The sequence below is a fragment of the Aptenodytes forsteri genome, unplaced genomic scaffold (genome assembly GCF_000699145.1).
Source record: "Aptenodytes forsteri isolate BGI_AS27 unplaced genomic scaffold, ASM69914v1 Scaffold69, whole genome shotgun sequence".
NCBI classification, from domain to species: domain Eukaryota; kingdom Metazoa; phylum Chordata; class Aves; order Sphenisciformes; family Spheniscidae; genus Aptenodytes; species Aptenodytes forsteri.
Genome location: NW_008795885.1, coordinates 90,080 through 111,833, shown reverse-complemented (window position 1 = coordinate 111,833; position 21,754 = coordinate 90,080). Strand labels below are relative to the sequence as shown.

Below are 21,754 nucleotides of genomic sequence, written 5' to 3'. Positions count from 1 at the left end.
TTACTTACTTTTGGTTATTTGAACTGAAAAAAAAGCTTGGTACACTTCTGTAAAAGAGTATCTTATGCAGGGCTTCCATTTAAGAGAACTACCAAGTACAAGACTTAAAAAACAAAACAAAACAAACTTATTTTCTCTATATTTGTAATGCAAAGACGCTTTCCAACATACTGGTCATGGACTTCCAGAAAAGATTTATTAAAGCGAAACCAAGCAATACTGAATAAAAAATAATTTCATTATCAGATGAGAACCAAACACCAACTTGCAGTCAAGCAGCAGCACTAACACACAGGAGAGACAGAAAATCTCTTGTTCATTGTTCAATTCTCATAATTCTTACAAAAACAAGACAACTGGAAGAACATATCTATAAAGGAACTGGTATAGAATTTTTAAGGTTATTACTGGTAATTAATAAAGCACACATTTGCACATATGAAAAAAGTCCTTCTGACCAATCAATTAAACTTATTAAATGTAAGATAGATTTGGGTTTTGGGTCTATTTAAATCTGTGAATTAGAGGCAGATTTGTAAGCAACAATTCAAAATTTTTCTTTGATAACCTTGTAAGACCCCAAACATTTGTGGTTGTAACAGGCAGCTGCCCTTCTCCATAACGAAGCTTGGATCAAGCTCCTTCAGCATGCTTTCTTCAAAAATGCTTATGAGTTTATATGAGCTCAATATACAGTTTGATCACATTTATAGAAGCCAAAAAAATTTTGATCAAATTAATAATACAGAACATAGTAGTGAAAGCGCAGTAGCTTTGAGTCAATGACCCAACTAGCAGCAAGGGTATAATTTAAAGTCAGAAATTTCCAGTGCATGCACTGTTAGCCACAGTGAACCTGTTACTGCTCTAAAGGGAATTGTTTGCCTCTTATTAGATTTTCTACAGCACAGCCATAAGTGATAAATGTACTGCTGTACTCACTGTCAAGTTAATCAATGCTGCCAAAGTTTTGTTGACCTAACAGTAATCCATAAAGTGAGCGGCATTTTCTCTATCCCTATGACATCTCAGTCCTCAGTGGGGATACAAATCTTACAAAAGCTTCTTAAAAAATATGAAAAAACAAAGCAAAGGGGGGGGGGAGATATTTTCAAAATTCTGTCTTTAAATTAGCTGTGAATTCCTTGCCTCTCTGAAAAATTGCTTAAAAATGAAGGCCACACAATGGATTCAGTTTGATGGTTAAAATACTAGCAAATGGATAACTTCACAGAGGATAAAGCCTTGCCTACTAAAAAGAAGGTAAAAAACAGCTTCAGGAGTCTTCCAAGGAAACAATTGTGAACACGATTTACTTGTGACTATAGATTAGTGCACTGGTTCAAACAGAGAACGGTGCAGCAATTCTGAAGACAGTAATGTGAAAACAATAATAAAAAATCACCACCAATAAAACTTGTCTATTGCTGCGTCTGGCTGTGATTCACAGTCCGTGAGAGGCATCACCACTGAAAAGAAGAAAAAGTCAGGAAACAATCCCTAGTAGAACAAGCTGCTCTATAAACAAACTGCTGCCATGCTCTCACAAGCAATTATAGACATATGAAATATGAATTGCCATTGATTTTTCTTCTAGAGGTCACTCTGCTCCATGTTTTACGCACTCTAGGCATTTATTTGGGTGGCAAACTGACAAGTTTTTACAGAATTAACGGAGCAATGTAATCCTTGCTCAATCACAGGTAGTTCATTATGGTTCTGTTCCTTGACACTTGTCCCTCCCAAAACTCACTAGCAAGGGAGTCCTTGATAAAGGTGAGGAATAATGCAATGACTTGTGAAAAGAGACCATCCTAACTTGGTCAGCAAATGCTTATTTACTACTTCTGTGCTGATGGCAGACAAGCAGCATCAGTTGGAGGGCTGCATTTATCACAGCATAGCAGTTCTGCAGATAATGTTCTGATTTGGCTAAAACTCTCCACATTCTTGTTATTGAAAGAGGGATGACTTCTTTGGAAAGGAAAAACAAGATTGCAAGTTAGCCCCCTAACAGAAGTAACATAGCTATCTGGATTTCTGTTAAAAATTATCATAACATTAAAATACTGCAAGAATGCCAAGGGGCTCTCTATAAATCTCATGTTTTTATGTTATCTTCACACTTAGGAATTGCTTGATGTTCCTTACTCAGCAACCAGACAACTACTTAATTTTGGCCAGTAAAGTCCACAAATGAGGATGAAACGGGGACTCATGAATCATATATTCTGGCATTTTTAGACAGCAATCTTCTTTACTTCTATTATTCATTTTTGGCAAAAATAGTTGGTTTCTGGGTTTCCCATGCAAGAAGAATTTGCAAAAAGGCGGTGTTGCACCCTTCCTTCCCAGTGGTTATTCTGTCCCCGAAGGCTCTGGTTTACCCTACAAGTAAGCCTTGGCATCTGAAGCTAAGGTTAAATTGTTATTTTAAGTCACTTTTCTTGGTGCCTCAATAAAAGGACAGAACAGTACTAGAATACCATGGTACAGAGAGCTTAATCAGACCCTAGACTCCATGATGAGCAAATAAAAGAGAGTACGCCATCAGCACAAGTACGTCTGGAGAAGTGGTGCCCCAAAATAAAAGCAGATGTGGATATAGTATAAAGGTTCAGAAAGGATTTATAGTAGAACTGAAGTCTACAAAAAACCTTGCATTGTCTGTTGACTGGACACAGAAGTGACCTTCAACACATGATCATGAGAAGACAACACTATGACTGATATGTAGATTGAATAAATCAGTCAAGAGGGCAAAACAAAATTTCAGGGGAAAAAAAAAACAAAATGAGAAAAGGTGGGAAGATGCCAGTGACATATGAAGTTGAAAGAATCTGCTATAGATATAAAAAAAGATAACAGTGGTTGAGATAACATATAGATATAAAAATTATAACATGCTGGTTATAACTGGTAAATATACTACAGGGAAAATAATTTAAATGTCTCTATCCACACGTTAACAAGCCCAGCTTCTCCACCTGTCCCGTATCTCAGCGTCAATCAATGGTCCGATGGTGGACTTCCCTCTGACATCCTTGGTGAACTTCACCACTTTGTAAAATTGGGCAAAAATAATTGACCAAACTAGATCAATTGGGATTCTTTTTTTTTTTTGGCCACATTCAGGTTTTTTTGAGATGCCAAGCCTGGCTGCTAGATCTCTTCACTGAAATGCTGTCTGTACTTCTACATTAATAATACTGATCCTGAGTACCTGCATTGGACCACAGTTATCAACAGCCTCCTGCATCATTACAGCACAAATTCATCATAAAACCCACTAACCTTTATTTCCAATACTACAAAAAGACCCCAATATCCTATAGTAACTTACTCTTGCAGTACATGTCCTCATCATCGCAGCATTTGAAGTTGGGTAACTGCTGCTGTTCAAAACTATTAGCACGTATCACTGCACGACCTTGAATGAATCCAAATACCCAGAGAACCATCTGATTGGATAATGTAGAGACAGCTGCTTAAATGCTGGTGGCTGCAAGACTGTTGATCGTCAATCTTGTGCATGGTCTTTGCTCCTCCGTAATCTCCTGTTGGTTTATGAGTGCTTTTGAAATGTTACATAGGAATCTTCCCCACTGAACCAAGTGTGAGAGCTGGATCCCATGCTGAAAAGCACACTTGCAGATATGGATGCCCTGACATCTGGAGAAACTGGGAGAGGTTTCACTGGTCTAACTTCCTCATGATTTCTTGAGGACATTGTGAACATTTTCCAGAAGCCAACGTTACAGGGAAGCTGCTCAGAAAACCACAGTTACTCAGAATACAACTGTGATCTCCTAGTGACTTGCCAGCAAGGATATAAAGAAAAATACTGTAAATGACCTGTGTTCAAAGTGCTACATCTGTTGCAGCATGTCTGTTATCACCAGTTCATGGGCTGATATGATACCATACTATCACAGTTATGAATACTGTATTTCCCTACTGATGATGATATTCTGGAAATAAAAAATAGGACGCTTGAAAAATGGAGGATGAACTCCCCCAGTCAGATACACATAACTGGAATGACATTTTCTCAGAAGGTTTTATTGGGAAAGTTATCACTGACCTTTTCATTTTCCTAGAATAGACATACCCAGTGGGTTGCAACAGCATAAGAAATAAGATTTTTATCCAACCATTTTAAAACTGTAGTTCTGCAAAAGCAGACTCCAGCCACATCACTGCTGTAAAGGCCAGGGATGCACCACACAAACTGCTGTTTTAAGACAGCAGTTTTAAAAGCTATGCCAGCTGGTATATTTGTGCTGTCAAAGTGAGTGATGCCAACACGCACAGCAGTAATACAACTTACTGGTAGTTCTGTAAAAACTTACAAGGTAGTTCTGTAAAAACTGACTTAGAAATTAGTCTGTTTAGCGTGTAACAGACTACATGTATCCCCTCCTGCCACCTTCTTCATGGAGCACATTACTCCAAAGCCTTATATACACAACAAATATCAACAACTGAACCAACGTGCAATACTTTCTTTGAACATACTAATACTCAAAGCCTATAAATGTATTTCAATATCTAAGGTGACAGAGAGCCTTTCTCCTCATGCTGATGCACTCATTCTCAAAAGGCAAAAGGCTGGCATTTAAGGGGAGCATCCAGGCGCTTTTCCTACAGTTTGTCCTTAAGGAAAATATCCAGAGGACCCATGTGCAGCGTGATGCTTACACCATGTAGGTCAATACCATTTGGCATGCACAGACAGCTGGAAGAAAGGAACACCCATCAAAAATGTCTAGATACATATCATTAGGGACACCCACTTGTATTAAAGAGGAATCAAAATCCAATGTGCTAGGCTTGTCTCTACCAAACACAGGGGTTACTGGTTATCAACATAAGCAAACCACACTTAGAGATTACCATGTCTACCAGACAGTAACAAACACAAATGTTGTAGGATAAGCAGGCTTTCTTGAGCTTTAGATGCAACTGGAGTAAATCTTGTGGTTGGCTGTGAATTGTAGGATCTGTGATTTTCCCATGTCTGTTATTTTCTGCAGCGTCTTGAAGGAGAAATGTACATAGCAAAGGTGTCAAATACAATTTGACATTCCCGTAACAGAGATCTTGAAAAGAAACGGCTTTTAGTGCTTTTGTTGCAAGGAGAAACAAACAAGACTAATTTCTGTATTACAGATAAAATTTTTCTTTGTGCTTAGTGGTTACTCTCAACTCAATTTTGTTGCATCAGTGCTTCTTATTGCTTTACGTAAAATTTGCATTCATTGATAACACTGGGTTACTCTGACTGTTATACTGAGCTTTGAACTAATTGCTCTCAATTAATCTGTTCCACTCTTTGATAGCTTATTTATCAGATTGGGAAAGATAGATTTAATGGTGCTTGCTGGAAACAAGTTCTTTAATTGGAAATACCAGAGTGTTTAGCTCACTTCGTGCTCTAGCAATTAAGGACAATTTGGAAAAACGTTTTTCCCCCTACTATTGTCTCCTTGATTAGATTTCCAAAGAAGCAGACAAAACAAATGACAATACCACCTAGCAATATTGGTGCAAATAAAAGCCCAGCAGCCAAATTACTTACTATGAGAAATGTGAACCATCCCCATCAATTCCAATGTTGTGTTACATTCATTTTGCTGTATCTTTGCTTCCCAAGTAGGTAAATGGCAAAATTTCTTTCAAAATGCATAGCTCTATGCCTGCCTCTACACAATTATCCCTTTCCACAAATAAGCCAAATCAACAGAAGAAATTATTTTTCTTGATTAAGCTCCCACATTTCTCTTGGGATGAAACAAAACAAACAATTAATCTTTCCTTATTTGTTCTCAGAAGAACCTGCATCCCTTAAATGTACGATAACCAGGGTACCTGTGGCAGGCAGTCGGCAGCAATTAGGCTTGTGCTGAAAATGAATGGACTGGAGTCAGAATGCCTAATCTGCTGAGAGTTTCTACAGGAGGGCAAGGTTAGACCAAGAAAATTCCCTTGCTGTGAAAATACTGTTAAAAATTACCACTTGACTTCAGCATAATTAACAAGGTTTGGGAATTTATATGAACTGAGTAATTGAAAAGAATTAGCAAGAGATATATACATTAATCTTCACCAGTTACAACGCGCCTAATGAAATTAAAGGTTCTACTTCTACTTCACGCTTTGTTTCTGCAAACTTTTTTCATCTACAGAAGAAAAAGTATGTTAGATAAAGACAAGTTATGAGAAATTAAAAAGAAGAAACTGCATCACAAAACTCAATTTTTATATCAATACTTCTTGAAGATTTTCTTATATATAATTCATAGTATTTATCAGATGAAGAAACTCTATGAAAGTTTCTTATTTTAATGTCCATGTTTTTAAAGTCAACAGGAAAAATCCATATCAGAGTTATAAATTTAGGCATCATTCAGTAATACATATTTGTTTGTAAATGTACATGCACTTAAATTGAAGTCTGTCTCAGTCAAGACATTCTACAATCTACAGTTTCAGTAAAATGAGCTTTTTTACACTTAAGTAAATCCATATTATATTCGGATTAGAGAGACAATAAGCAGGTGAAAAGAAAAATAAAGGCAAGCAATGCTGATGTGTGTGGAGATAGACAACGTTAGCAGAAGGTAACAAGCATTTGTTATTCTCCTAGGCTACCCACGAGCACAGGACCTTCTCCCCTTAGTTCACTCTGAAATCCTTCAACGTATCCTTCAGAAAAGAGACATGCAAGATTGCATGAAAGCCAAAAAAAGGGAACACACACAAGGGAATTGTATCTAATACAGGAGAGTCCAATTTACGGCAGGACCAAAGGAGAAGGCTCACTGACCACCTTCTTACAACCTATCTGAAGAAGATAGTCATCTCCTCCTCTGCTCACCTCTCTTAGCTACTGATGGACTAGCTCTTACTTCTTGCTTAAGCAGCCCTTCTTGCAAAGAATTTTTCTTTTCCTGTGCTCTTTCCTTGCAACATCTCTAAAGCAGAAGCTCAAGAATTACTGCTTATTTAATTCAGTATCTTTCTGGTAAAACCCTTTGATTAGTTCCACAGTTTTTTTGGGGTTTTTTTGGTTTTTTTTTTCCCCTTCAGAATGGTCTATGCTAAATGATACAAACAACATTAGATAAAAACATTAGTTATTATGGCATACTTCAAAGTGAAGAATTGTCAGGTTAAGTTCATCAATCAAACTTTAATTCAGCTTCCTTATGTGTAAGGATTTATTTAATGTTGCTTACATGATCTCATACTACTTTTCCCCCCCAAAATCAGTTCATCACCCAAAGCACAGAATGGATGGTATTCAGTTATTCAGCATATATTCAGTATTTTGTTTTCTTCCTCTCACCTCCAAATATGGCCTGTCTTATGTGAAAATTCAAATCCTGCTATAAAGACAGTATTACTCACTTCTTCATGAACTTTTTTCCCCAGCCCTCATGTGCAGTTTATAAATGCGTAAAGAATATTAATGATTGGTCTTCAGTCACACAAAGAGTGTAGGCAAAAAAATACTATCAGATTGCATAAAGGCAATGATTTGGCAGACTGAGGTCTAAACTACATGCTAATTTAGTGCTGTACACTACTGACCAGCCATAACAGAACACAGTGTGTTGCACTACACATGCAAAAATAAAATACTCTTTCACTAGAAAATAAGTTTTTCCCTTCATTGGCAATTCATTAAGTAACTTTACAGATTAATTTTGAAGAAAAAGCCCTTAAGACTTTACTTGCCTTGAAAGTCTAATTTAAAAAAGCAATAGTCATTTGTACACCAAAAAAATAGAATTAGCCTATGTAAAACAACACAGTGTAGGAAATGAAAATGTGTTTAAAATGCTGTAGATTGATTAAAAAGATGGGGGAAACAGTCTTTCTACCATACTTCAGGTGGTGATAATAAAGACTCTCTGCAAGAATTACAGCTCCTTCCTCCTTTCCTTTACTATAATGGACAAAAATTGTTTGACTTTTTTTTTCCTCTCCAAAGAAGCTCAAGCAAAATAAACATTTATTAAGGAAAAAGAAAATTTAACGTCTACATGTCAAATGAGGAGTTGCCTTCAGAATAAGGAAGGTGACCGTTTTTTCTTTCATCATGGCTAAATGAAATAAGTATCTCGCACTTCGTATTGCTCTAGAAGGAATCATGGCTATCAGAACAATTGGCCATCAGCAGACTCTCATGACTACAGCAGTGCACTAGCATGTGACTTTTAATATCCCTAGTTCTGCTTTGACAGGCTGTGACATCTTAGGCAAATAACTTCATTTCTTTCTCCCTCCTCTTAAAATATCTTACCGTTATTCTGAGCATATGCAGGTCATGACAGAGACCATTTCTTACTGCATATAAATGCACAATTAGTACAGTTTGATGTTCATCTTAAATTGGGCGAAAGTATGCAATAAAATAGTGTTATGACATACAGTATAATGAAAAGAGAACGAGCAGTTATACATGATTTCTAAACCTGTCATGACTTCTAACGTAAATTCTGCTTTTAACTGAGTAAAATTTATTTTGATCAGCTCTAATGTGTAAGAGTGAAATGAGAGAGAAGTTCATGCAGCACAATTCTATACAGCAAAACCAAACATTATTGAAGATGAAGGAAAAAATATGAACCATAAACCACAACGTAGCACCACTTGAAAAGCAAAAAATATAACTCTTAAAACATAAACCAGGTAATTTTCCTAAGCTTGCTTGAAAAATCCTTGGAATATTTCTGCAGGAAACACCTCTGCAAACAGACACTCTTAATAAATGTCTCTCCTTTAAATTATCTACAGAATTATTTTGCTTTCCCATTTTCTCTTGCTTTCCACCTCCTCTTAACAAATATGCAATCCTGCATGTGTCAAGCACGCTTCTTTAAAATCCACAGCCATCTAAAACAAGCTATGTATCTGTACCACCAAAGAAACATGTATGCACAACAGAATCTTAAAAGAGCTGGTTGCAGCAATGATGGATTTAAGTTATTAACCGATCAAAAAAAGATGGATGGTGGTCTGCTTTTCTTAATCTACATCATCATCTAGATCTATTTAAAGATATGTGGTACACTAACAAACTTAGTTAAGGTTTCGATAAAATCAGTAGAATAATCTGCCCTGTTACATTGAGACTGTATCGATCAATAAAATCACTTGTACTAGGAAAGTACTGTTAAGTACTGACAATCCCAGCCATTAATATTATTTAACACTCTGCTCACAATCTTTAATGAGGACAAAGAACATTTTGTCTTTTTATACTTATCATACCATTGCTTTTAGAGCTCCTTGCAGGTACAGTTCAACCTTGATTACTGCAGACTAAATGGAGTTAGAGAAGGAAGACACTGAATAATTTTGGATAATGGAGAGAATTTTCAATGTGATTAATAGATGTGGGTGATTCAACAGACTTTCCAGCAAAACATCAGTTAAGTCTTTTTTCACTGAATCCAACTTTTACTTGCAACTTTCTAACACTAGACTCATTCTTCCTAATGTATTCACCTGCATTTAAGACAAAACTGGTTTCCAGAAACAGCAATCAGGAAGATAAGAATCTGTTCTGGACTTGATGGGAAATTTTTTTTTTTTCTGCAAATAAGCCAATTTGGTCTTAAATTAGTTAGAAATAGATCCCAACAGCGAATGTGTACATAGGGCAAAGGGAAGGATTGCCTCTGCAGAAATCTTTGTGGTAGTTACTGAATGACCCAAGGAAGTCAAAGTGAAAACTATCCAGCTCCTGCTCTCAGATATGGGGAATGGTTAAACAGAAGCCTAGTGGGGAAAAAAACACAGGTCAGGCATGCACAGAATAAGGTGGAGAAGAACAAAAATAGGCCCACATTTTGCACAAAAGTTTTATAGCTTAAAATTTCTTCCTCCAAGTTCAGCTTTTAAATATACAGCCAATTACCTCCCATGTGTAAAGCATTTGGTCTTAAAAGGCATTAACCTTTACAAGAGGCTTTGCACAGTGGCATCTGACCTGCATACCTCTTTCATTATACCAATATGATTCAACCATGTCTTCTCAATCATATGATTCAATCTTTTTTCTTTTAAGAATAGTGTTCATGACACATACAGGGCTCAGTTCATGGAAACACATTAATGTTTAATCAAATCTACTAACAAGCTGTAACACAAGTATGTGTTTAATTACTTTAAGGACTATGTAAGAAAGGTCTTAATGGTTCAGACCAAAGGTCCATTTAGCACTGTATCCTATCTCCAAAAATGGCTACAAATGGATACCAAGAAGAGTGTAAATGAGCAAGACTAACATATGAGACATTTTCCTTCAATACTCTAGCAGCCTCGAAAGTTATTTCCAGCTTGAGGACCTTCTATGCTTAATATAAACTGCTCTTCCATGAACCTTTCCAGTCTTCCCTTGAACCAATTTAAAATTTTGCATTTACAACACCCTTTGGCAAAGACACACAGGTACACAGGAATAACTAAATGCTTGATACAGAATGCATTTCTGAGAATATAAAGGACGAACAATTGTGATGAATATTAACATTGACAGTGGATAAATGTGATGAATGTGAACTGCACAGAAATAAAATTTGAATAGCTGAACGATCATTGAATAGTTCTAAGATCATTTTGCCATTACATTTCCAGAATTAAATAGTAACCAACTTGATTTATTTTTATTGGGCAAAAGCAAACTAATGTCTCATAAAAGTGCACATATTCACACACAGAGATCTCAATATTTATAAACAGCTCCAACAGCACTGGTTCAAAAACATCTGCCTCTACAGACATTACATTTTTTTTCTTCTTTAATATTGATAATGGAATGCCAAGAACTGTTCCATTTAGAAAGCACTTACAGATTGCTTCTGATCCTAGAGAACTGTGTCAGCTTCAGCCAACCCACAAACCAAGATCTCCCTGTCTTTATATGAAATCCTAACTTTCGTTCTGCCTAGCAGAGCTCAGGCTGACTTTTTTTATTACTACTGTGGGACGTTTTTTCCTCCACAAAGAGAAGAGAAAACAGTGAAAAATCCTGTGCATCACCAAGGATTTGTTTTCCCCACTTTCTGATCCTACTCCAGCCAAGACAGCTCTGAAGCAGTATTTCAGCTACCATTACAGAGGAGGAGTATTTGGCTATTGAAAGGCAAAGCTCTAGCCAATGCACAATGTGGAGTACTTGCAGACTGGCATCAGAAGTCTAGATGGCTTTTCTTAGAGCAGAGACCTCTCCAGTCAAGGACAAGGTTATAAATGACTGGGTTCGCATTCTGCCTTGTTAGAATAGCAAGAGGCCAACAGAAATTGAATCAGTTAAGCAGTGAAGAACTAATGAAACTTCCCACTAGGTGATGGAAAACTCTTTCTTCACAATTAGATAAAAAGCCCTGAGAAATCAAATTATCTCACTCCCCAGAATGATAGTGAAAAGGGGCAATGACTGACACTCAAAGAAAGCAGAAGATTCTTATCCTCAGTTGCAATATGAAATGCTGTATTAGCTCTGAAATACTCTGCAACAGAGTTTCCAAATCAACAAAAAGATCCTTTCAGTATTTTATAAATTTTTTTAATTTAATCTAAAACTTTTATGAAGCAACAGCACACAACTAGATCAACTTAAAAGAAGATAGTTCAAAAGCTTTAGAATACAAATTTGGATTGATGACTAAAATCGGGTTTTTTTTTTCTGAGGCTAGAGAAGAGGTTATTTAATCCTTCCATCCAGATTTATTGATTTGTTCATACCCAATGTCCAGTCAGAAAAGGCTATTTATTTATTTATTTAAACTTTACCACAAGGGATTTAGTATCAACACTTATTGAAGTAATTGAAAAAAATCATCATGGCCCATGAAGAAATGACACCTTGGGCCAAATTTTCTCAAAGATAGTTTTCTTTCTGTAGTCACTAACTGCACAAATAGCTCATTTGTCTTCATTTTTTTGCAGCTGCTGTTGAACTGTTCCCCAAAAAGAGAGTAAAAAAAGCAATATAATAATGGGTGATTTTCTCCTTTATATTTCTGATGAACTTATTCATAAAGCAACTACACATTACCCATCACTCCATCCACTGTTTTCCTAACTCCACCCTGCTGGAAACTAAGACAGCTAAGGAGTATAGGATTGCATTCTACTTTCTTAAGAGCAAAATCATAACAGATATGGTTTTATTTATCTTTTTCAGGAAGGACTGGTAGTTAAAATATTTTTAAAGAGAATTGCATTTTGAAGAATACTGAAATATAGGTCAAAGTGCTTCTCAGATCTCCAGATTATTTCCTTAAATGGAAAACAAATCTCTAGTCCAGTTTCATAAACTCCATAATTCATTTTGAAGATTTGGATTCCTGAAACTGCTGGAATGTTGAAGTTCATGAAGTCTTCAAGTCTCACAGCCAAGCAGCACTTTAACCAATCTTATCTCCAGGAATCAGGACTGTTCTCTTTGTAAAAAGTTCAAGAGTAAATAAAAGGCAAGCATGTTTTCTTGACCTCAGCCGAGAGAGAAATATTAGCTCTACATATTAACTCTGGTTAGAGACATATGTACATACAGACCCTACATACATACAGAGCAGTTCAGAAGGTTTACAGCCCTCTGTTTTATATTAGAGTCTTGCCAGTCACAAGAAGAATTTCTTCAGGTCGCCCAGACCACAAGAAATGAGTTAGTATCCTGAAGCTCATAAAAAATATGGGCCTCCTCCAAAATCTCTCTCCATAACCAAATCATTTCAGTGAAGACTAGCAGCAGCTACAGAGTCTCATGCTGAGGTGTGGGTGCCACTTCACAGTGAATTCTGTTAACAATGCCTGTTGTTATGTTGGACTGATGATATCAGCAAATGATGAGATTTCTTCTGCCCAAGGGAGTTTGAAAATATCTATTCCATTGAACTTTAAAAGGCAGACCTGTCAAAGGGCACGTCCCTGGGGCAGAGAGACTGGATGGCAATAACATCCAGTGTCAGCTTACTGGGACAAGGATATGACCTAACTCCAAATCAGGAGAGAGCAGGTGGCTACATCAAATTCTTCCCCATTACCAATTCACTGGAAATAAGCTCCATAAAAACTGCTCCTCCAAGAGCACATCATATAAAATCTATTTGTAACAAATACTGATCAGATTGACAACACAGCTGCAGCTGCCTCGATAATCAGTTAGATATGGTCCCTCAGTGATGCCCTTAGGAATCCCAACAATGTCTTCAGTGTCCAAAACAAAACCCCAACTACCTGTTCAGTTGGCCCATCCAGAAGATGACTTATTGAACTCATATACAACAATAATTGTGCAAAAGGGAGCATTTCAAGTGATGTATATCTCCTTTAAATACACTTCCAAAACAGACCATATTTCTGTATTGCTTTGTGATAAATGGTCAGTCCAAGATTATACAGTGGATTAAAAAAACCAAACAACCACCCACCGCCCAGAAGCTGCAATGATGATTAACAGTCTGCCCTTTCATCTTTCACACTTACCTTTACCTTCTGGTACTTTCAAGCAAACATATTTCTCCAGGCTCACAAACATACTATCAGGAGTCACAGACTTTCAACGCAGGTCCAGTTGGCAGCCCTTCTCAAATTAGAGGCTTTCTACACAACCAGCTACCTCAAATCTGTATCTTCTACCTTTTCTCAACACCAAATGCTTCAGAAAACATATCAAGACAAGACATTTTGTAACCATAAACAAATCATAGCTAAGTTCAAATCTTTGTGCAATCTAATACTACTATCAGAGAGGTTTTTGTCAGCGATCGTGTAATCCAATGATTTATTTTACAAATTTTAAATCAAAACCACCTGGTTTCTCATGTCTGCTGTATTACAAGCTACAAGCTCAGATATACAAATAAGTAACTATTAAGTCAGAATTTATATCACACACTAATTGATTTATGGTAACTCTTAGGTGACAGCCACCACAAGGTAATGAGAGCTGGTTTAGTCCTCTTCCACTGTCAGTAATAGGCACTTCTTATTTAGCGAAGACTAAACCAGCTCAGCTTAAGTCCTGTGTGCTGTAGGTTAAGATCATGCACAGAGGCAGTTACCACGGATCAGCAGAGGAGCAATAGCTTATTGCTTCATACTAATTTGCATGGATGTTTGGGGCCACACTCTGCCATTCACTTATCTTTGCATCTGTTTCCTCATTAATAAATTAAACATAATCCTTCTTTCCTCTTGTCAGTCAGTTGATTGTTCTTGGTATTCACACGAGCTCTGTATTATTACTATACATGCAGCTGAATTACTACACATACTAGTGCTTACTAGTCAATTGTTCAACAGTATTAAAAACAAAAGTTGTAAATTCTGGCCAAACTTGTAAAATATGAAAGTCACTTAAAAAAATATAGATAAATTATCCTTTCACAATTCCATGAAAATTGGTCTATTATAACAAGAAAAAATCCCCACTCAACCTTTCAAAAACAAGAGAAAAATAAGCCATCTGATGAGTATTAGCTGACAGTAGATACTGATAAATTTAAGAAAATGACTATTTGTGTCTCATAATTTAATAATATTTGGTTTATTCATAATTTTGCTGTTCTTCAGAAAGATATAGTAAAATGTTTCTGAGCTCCTGTCCATCCACTCCAAGAAACAAATAACATGTGCTGAAAGGATTTAAGAGAGCAGTTTCATAATGAAAAAGTAGAAACAAGTGAAAGAAGTAACAAGGTACTGGCAACTGCAGCACCTTCTGGCTCAGACAGGGGAACTTCTTGCTTTCTTTACCACTTGATACAGACTGATTCTACTATTCTAATTTCAAATCATTATTTTTATCTGCATTTAACTATAGAAGACCACTTAATTAAAAATATATTAAGAAGCCAATATGATTAGACCATGTCAGATACAGGTCTGTATTTGACTGCTATCTGCATGGCATATTACTTCTTGCCTGTACAGGTTTTCAAGGTGCAAAGTGCAATAATGAGAAATGAATATGTATTGCATAAAACAAATTATTTGAATGTAACATCTGTGTAAATGCTCAATCTCTGCATAAGATTCTGGCTGGTTTTGGAAAAACAGTTAATGACTACCATGGCTCCATAATAGTTTGCCAGCTGCACAAATGTCTGGCTACTAGTACCACCACTGACTAGTGATGGTAGTAGCCAAACTGCTGTTACAGATTAACTCTCATTAGTATCATCTGAAAATATGTTTGCAATATTTTATATACATGGTGTTAAATTAAAAACTGATCATGTCTTCTGAAATTGTAGCACGTTCCTACACTGTGTCTTGGAAATGCTTGCCGCTATTAAAAACCTTCTGATAGCTGAAGTGCCTTAATATGAACTTTTAATTGTCTAAAATAAGGCTCTCATTATTTTAAAAGTCAAAATTTTACTGATGATTAGTTATGCTTTCTGTTAGCAGAAACAGAAATTAATGACTTTGACAAGAATATTAATGATTTTTGTTCTTGTTTTAATTTAGTATGCACATTAGTATGGATATAACTTAGAGGCTTGTCATGTTTTAATCAGATGACATCCAGCAGTCCCTTCTAACCTAAACCATTGCATGTTCCTATGATAGCCAATGGTGACAGAAGAGGGAAAAAGTTAATTAAATGTACAAGACTGTACGAGAACAAGAGTTGACTAACTCTTCCAGCAGGGGGAGATGTTCTTTTAAAGTTTATCGGCAATTAAAAAGTGCTAACCAATTTACCCCTATATCTTTTTAACAAAATTAACGTCATAAGAGAAATCGGTACATGTGCCTTAGTAGCGATATTCTCCAAAAGATAGTTGTATGAAAATCAGAAAAAAAATACAAAATTCACAGCAAATGGCTGTAAGAGAAAAATATACTGACGATGGAGCAAGCTGTGCTGACAGCCATCAAAACCAAAAAAGCCCTATTCGTTTTCAAAACCAAAGTCTCTCCAACAGCAATGTTTTTTCACCCCCACAACAAATGTAATTTTTAGATGCCAAAGATGCTATAAATTATTATAGAGCAAGAAGGAAAAAAGGATTAAATTTTTCAATTTAACGATACTAAAAAAATATTAAAAACCAAAAATTAACTATGTTGCCTGAAACGCTCCCTATATCTCAGAACAAAATCAGCTGTGTTTATACTAACTAAATATTAAAAACCAAAAATTAACTATGTTGCCTGAAACGCTCCCTATATCTCAGAACAAAATCTGAGCTGTGTTTTTCTCCTTATTTCCAAATTTCTTTTTGAAAGTTTAATGTCAGAAGTAATACTGTCTCGTGTCACACTATAGTTCTATTCTCCTCCTTAAGAAGTTTTCTTTTACAAACCTTCCTGAGAATCAGGGAGGTTCCTGAGTGGTGCAGGTTACCATCTATTTTCTATGAATGCAGCTCACTGTCCATTATGTTGCAGTTCACCATTTTTCCAGTTGTGCCACTGCAACTGTGGATGATGACATAAATCAGATCTCTGAAATTTTTACTATTTTTACTACTGAGTAAAAATAGAATACTCTCATTCTTGCCTTCCTCCCAAAACAATTATCTTTTGACTCAGATAATTTCTATGATCCCCTTCAATAAAACAGCACTTGCATCAGTACAGCTGAAGGTGCAGTGAACTGGGGACGTGTCTAGAGGAACACCTTAATCTGGCTTTGTCACCAGAGAAATGGCTGTGAAACTATACCACAGGGCATTTTTAAAGCAATCAAGGTGAGAGTAGAAATTCTGTTTGTTAAAAAAGGCTGGGATTTATCACTGGTATATTTAGATGTGTATGTGTCTGAGTCATTCCCAAAGACTTCTTTTACAGTCTGTAGCAAAATCAGAACCCAAATAGGAAGAATCTGAGACTTTAAATGCAAGTTTCCAAACCGACTGAGATGACGATGGGATGTCAGGTGCCTATTTCAACTAGATGAACAATTCAGATACAGACATGTACAGTAGAGGGATATGAGTTTGATGAGCTGATTCTTCCCTAGTCTGTCTAAATGGAGGCGAGTTAAATAAAGCCTCCTTGTATCTCTTCTGCAACACTTGACTGGTACAGTCAGAACAACTTTGGAAAGAATAACATTATTGTCCCCACTTTAGGCACCGGAAAATGAGGTACTAGTAGGTTTGCCAAAGTCAGACAGCAGCTTTTGCCAGAAGCAGGAAAAAAATGCAACAGTCTGGATTTCTAGCTGCTAGTCATGCTAAGTGAACAGAAATCATAATTGCTGGTAACTACCCAGCTCATTTCCCACCTCTAAAATTGCCCATCAGTAAAACACCCCACTTCATACCTGCTGTATCTTCAAATGCTTTGGATACTACTGTGCTGCAAATGGATGCCACTTTTACTTTCACAGTGCTGAGAAGAGACTCACCTGCAAGTACAACTCCAAGCCTTGCCGTCGCTGCTCCAGAACCTTGGGGACCCAGTTTCTCACGTGCTTTGAAGGGATCTCTGGAGTTCTTATGAACTTCTTGAGCTGCAAATGAAAAGAAATGCAGACAGAAAGAAAGTATAATAGTGTCCCTTTAAAGTAAACACGGTTATGTTAGGTGTGAGGCAGTACAGATAAAATAACCACACAAAGGACAACAGCACAGGCATGAAGTTACTCACCACCAGCTCAATGAAATAACAGCAGACTTCATACCTACAGGTTGCAGTTAAAAATCTCCATGTCTAGCTGCCCTGGACAGTGAAGAGGAACCCTACTAACAATTTCTTGTGACTAACAGCCTTAAAACAAAACAGCAACAACTACATGAGAATACTTGCAATGAGCTCCCCATTAGTCAACCTGGGATGATACCTCACGTTACCATGACGAACCCAGATATTACCTTGCTACGTGCGGTGACAAAACACTGCAATGATTTCTAACTCTAGATTTAGGCAACTATGAACAGGTGGGAGAAGCACAGGGAGGATATCTAACCATTTCTCTGGAGAACTAGCAATCAAGAGAGCAAAATATCTGTGCTCTCACATTACACCAACAGATTGATAGTTGTGTTTAGTATCTTATACAGAGAAATAGCAAGATTGCCACTGAATATATTTCCAAGAGAGCTCCATAACTATTCCTCTAAAGATTCCCACAGGAAAGCTTTTACAGATATATACGGAAATGTGTATATGCATACACGAGTGCATATAGACACAAACATACATTCTGACAACACTAAGAATCCTCTTGCTGGAGCAACATAAATTTTCCAAAACCAAAAAATATTAATGTTTTCCTCCAAACTACAGAGCAAAAATAAGAACTGGAATAGACTCCATTGCATTTTAATAGAAGGTGACATTAGACATTCTTTCTGTTGGATATTGCCTCTGAGTAAATCCAAGGCAAGGAATGCAAGGAAAGAAACTCAAAATTGACTTTGACATGCATACCCGTGGGAGACTGAGAATTTACATTTCATCTTTGAGCTTGCTGAGATGTCACTATAGGAAAAAGCAGTGCCAACATATCAACGTCTCTACAATCACAAGTAACGAAGCTGCAGCAAGGAAACCTCAATTGCTCTGGAAACATTTTGCAACTTCCTCATTTCTTAACAGCGCTAAATAACAATTAAATGTGAAGTGAGAAAAACAACCCACCAAAAGAAAACCCCAAACCTATGTACTTTTACTGACTGATCTTAAAGCCAGAATATAAAGCCCCATTTTTTCCTCTAAATTGGTCAAGAATGTTGAAGATGCTATGGTAACAGCTGTTGCAAACTATGACAGCACCTGCAGGTGAGTAACAAATGAGGAGAATGCTCCAGATGAGGGGAGACAAATCTGAAGCAATACAAGCGTCCACCAAGGCCTAGCTGCTTACAAGATAAATACTCTGTGGCTGGTACCTCAGCTGATGATTAACAATCCTTTTGAGCTCTGTGGCCCTGTTACATAAAGCATCCAATAAACAATTGCTTAAATGTGCAAGCACAAGTACTGTGTGTAGGTATAAAGCACATGCTATACAGATGTACAAAGAATTAAAAGCCCATTTTCTTATGCTTACAATAATCCAATAATATATTGCAACAAATAATTATTACAATGTTAAAGAATATTAAGCAAATCTACGTATGTGTTAGCTATATTGCTTCAGACCTGTCCCTACACAAGAAATATTTATCTGAGGACAATTATTGTCTCTAATACCTTCTTATCCATAACACTGACCTAATGTCTATTTGAAATACTGTAGTCTCTACTTCCTGCAAGACTAAAAGATGGCTCAAATTTTCAAGTAAAGAATTATCTGTCCAAGTGTGAAAAGTCAGTATGATTTACAGTATACACTAATTATTCTAAAATTATAAATAATTTGCAAAACAAGATGTATAGAACAAGATTTTTACAGATTTCGCGGCAGCAGTTGTAACACTGTCACCTTGTAGCATTCTGGTGCTTAAAAAGAACTACCAATATTTAAAAAAAAAGTATAAAAAGGAATTAGGGAATAAATACAAATAAATGGTTGTATTTTTAACTGTTATACACATAGAGAATTTAATTCTTTCTGAAAAACTCTCCATATGAAAATAATAGAACTTTTGTTCAGATTTGAATACAATACTGTAATGTGAATGGCGCATAGCCTGAACGGCCTAGTTTGTTGTTCATAACCAGCTTAAAGTATAATGGCCTATGCAAACTATTTCAAAAAAGCCAACAGCAGTGCATGTTTTCTGTCAAGGGAATAATTTGTACTCCTGGTGTAGCATGGCAGTCTTGAAATGATTTTAAACCTTTTCCACTTCCACTACAGCCAGACTGCACAGGAAGTGGGGCTCTACTTTTTTACACAACTGGAATGTACGAAAGATTGAACCCAGGAAGGAGACAAATCCAGCCACGTTCTTGGAAATGGCTTTGTTTAGAGAAACAAAAAGTTATCAAAATTAATCAAAACATTAACTGGCATTCTGATGAATGAATAATGTCCTATATGAGCAATGGAGTCCTCCTTCCTCTATACGATGCCAGTGGAGCATGTCCTTCTCTGGCAAAAGGCACAATCTCCCTTTCAGCCGCTATTCCCATTTTCTACCACGGTTGTTCCCTACAGGAGCTTTGTTTCTCCTGCTCACTACAGACATCTCCAGCACTAAGGGCACCTTGAATATGCAGTAAGTCCAAAAATACCTTTCCAATTGCCATGTACTCACAGCAATTTAGAGTGAAACTTACATTTTAAATTAAAGGGGAAGAGAGGAACAAAAAATAAATACCCTGTTGGCATGCTGAAAGCAAACTGGTATCTGGACCTCAGTATAAATAGTGTCATGGGATGTGAACAAATTCTTCACAAAGAACAATCGAGATACAAGTTCAAAATATTCTTCTCCAGTAAAAACTGTTCAAATACACACCCCGCTTTTTTAAGAGCGTTGAGATTTTCTGCTATAACACAAAACAGAGAGAAGAATGAAACCACACACTGTATTACCAGAGAATGCTTTCTCCAGGATTTCTGTAACACTGAAAACACTAAGAAAGGTTCAGAGCATGAGCTGTTCAACCATGTTTACTGAAATTTTACTACAACTTCAAAAAGTAAGACTTAAGAGGTATACTGTTGCCAAAATATGTTGGGTGCTTTGCATCTGTACAGGGAACAAATAAGAAAAAAGTCACTCTCAAGTTTGCAGAGTAATATAAACAGACAGCAAGCAGAAGAGGAGTAAGATGAAACATTGAAGAGTGGTGCAAAGTGTCTGGTTAGAATACCTGTTTTTTCAGGTTTGTTTATTTTGCTGCTATTTCTGGAGAGAGAGAAAGGGACCATAATTTATGGTTTTTCTGGTGTTCTAAGGAGAAATCTCTGCAAAGGGAGTTACTGCAGAGGAAGGACTGTACAAGGAGACAAATCTGAGAGCGAGACTGCAGTCATTTGTGACTTTTGTGTGGAGTAATTGTGCAACTCCAGAAATTACAGTGAAATTAAACAACAACAAAGGGAAAAAGAAAAAGTGGAGGCATTCAATGCTTTTTTTTGTCTCAGTCTTTAATAATACTGATAGACCTTGGGCTGCCCGGTCCCCTGAGTTGGAGGACCACAACTGCGGGAACAGTGACTTTCCATTTGTGGACACTGAAATTGTAAGGGACCAGCTGTATCAGCTGAATGTTCACAAGTCCGTGGGGCCTGATGGGATTCATCCCAGAGTACTGAAGGAGCTAGAGGATGTTATGGCAAGACTGCTCTTGATCATCTACCAAAGGTCTTGGGAGTTTGGGGAGGTCCCCACTGATGGGAAGCTAGCCAATGTTATTCCAATTTACAAGAAGGGTGTGAGGGAAGACCCAGGGAACTACAGACCTGTCAGTCTAACCTCAGTGCCTGGAAAAATTATGGAGAAGATTATACTGGGTACTACTGAAAGGCATTTAAGGAAGAATGCAATCATCAGGCACAGTCAACATGAGTTCACAAAACAAAAGTCCTGTTTAACTAATTTGATATCCTTCTATGATAAGGTCACCCACCTAGTGGACAAAGGGACGGCAGTGGATGTAGCTTTTCTGGATTTTAGTAAGGATTTTGATACTGTCCCTCACAGCATCCTTTTGGACTAGTTGTCCAACTGCGGGATGAAGGTTCATGGGGTGCGCTGGGTAAAGAACTGGCTGAAGGGCAGAGCTCAAAGGGTTGTAGTGAATGGGGCTATGTCTGGCTGGCATATGTCTGGATCACCGGGAGTGTTCCTCAGGGCTCAATTCTAGGGCCAGTTCT

General features: G+C 37.0%; 1 protein-coding gene across 1 annotated transcript in view; it reads right to left on the bottom strand.

The window, feature by feature from the left end:
* The window catches only part of SNX24 (sorting nexin 24), a 49,391-nt gene that overhangs the window by 25,018 nt on the left and 2,619 nt on the right, over positions 1–21,754 (bottom strand). Inside the window, exon 3 of the mRNA XM_009284156.1 lies at positions 17,387–17,491. Coding sequence (XP_009282431.1) covers positions 17,387–17,491 — 105 coding nt within the window. The remainder of the gene's footprint in view (positions 1–17,386; positions 17,492–21,754) is intronic.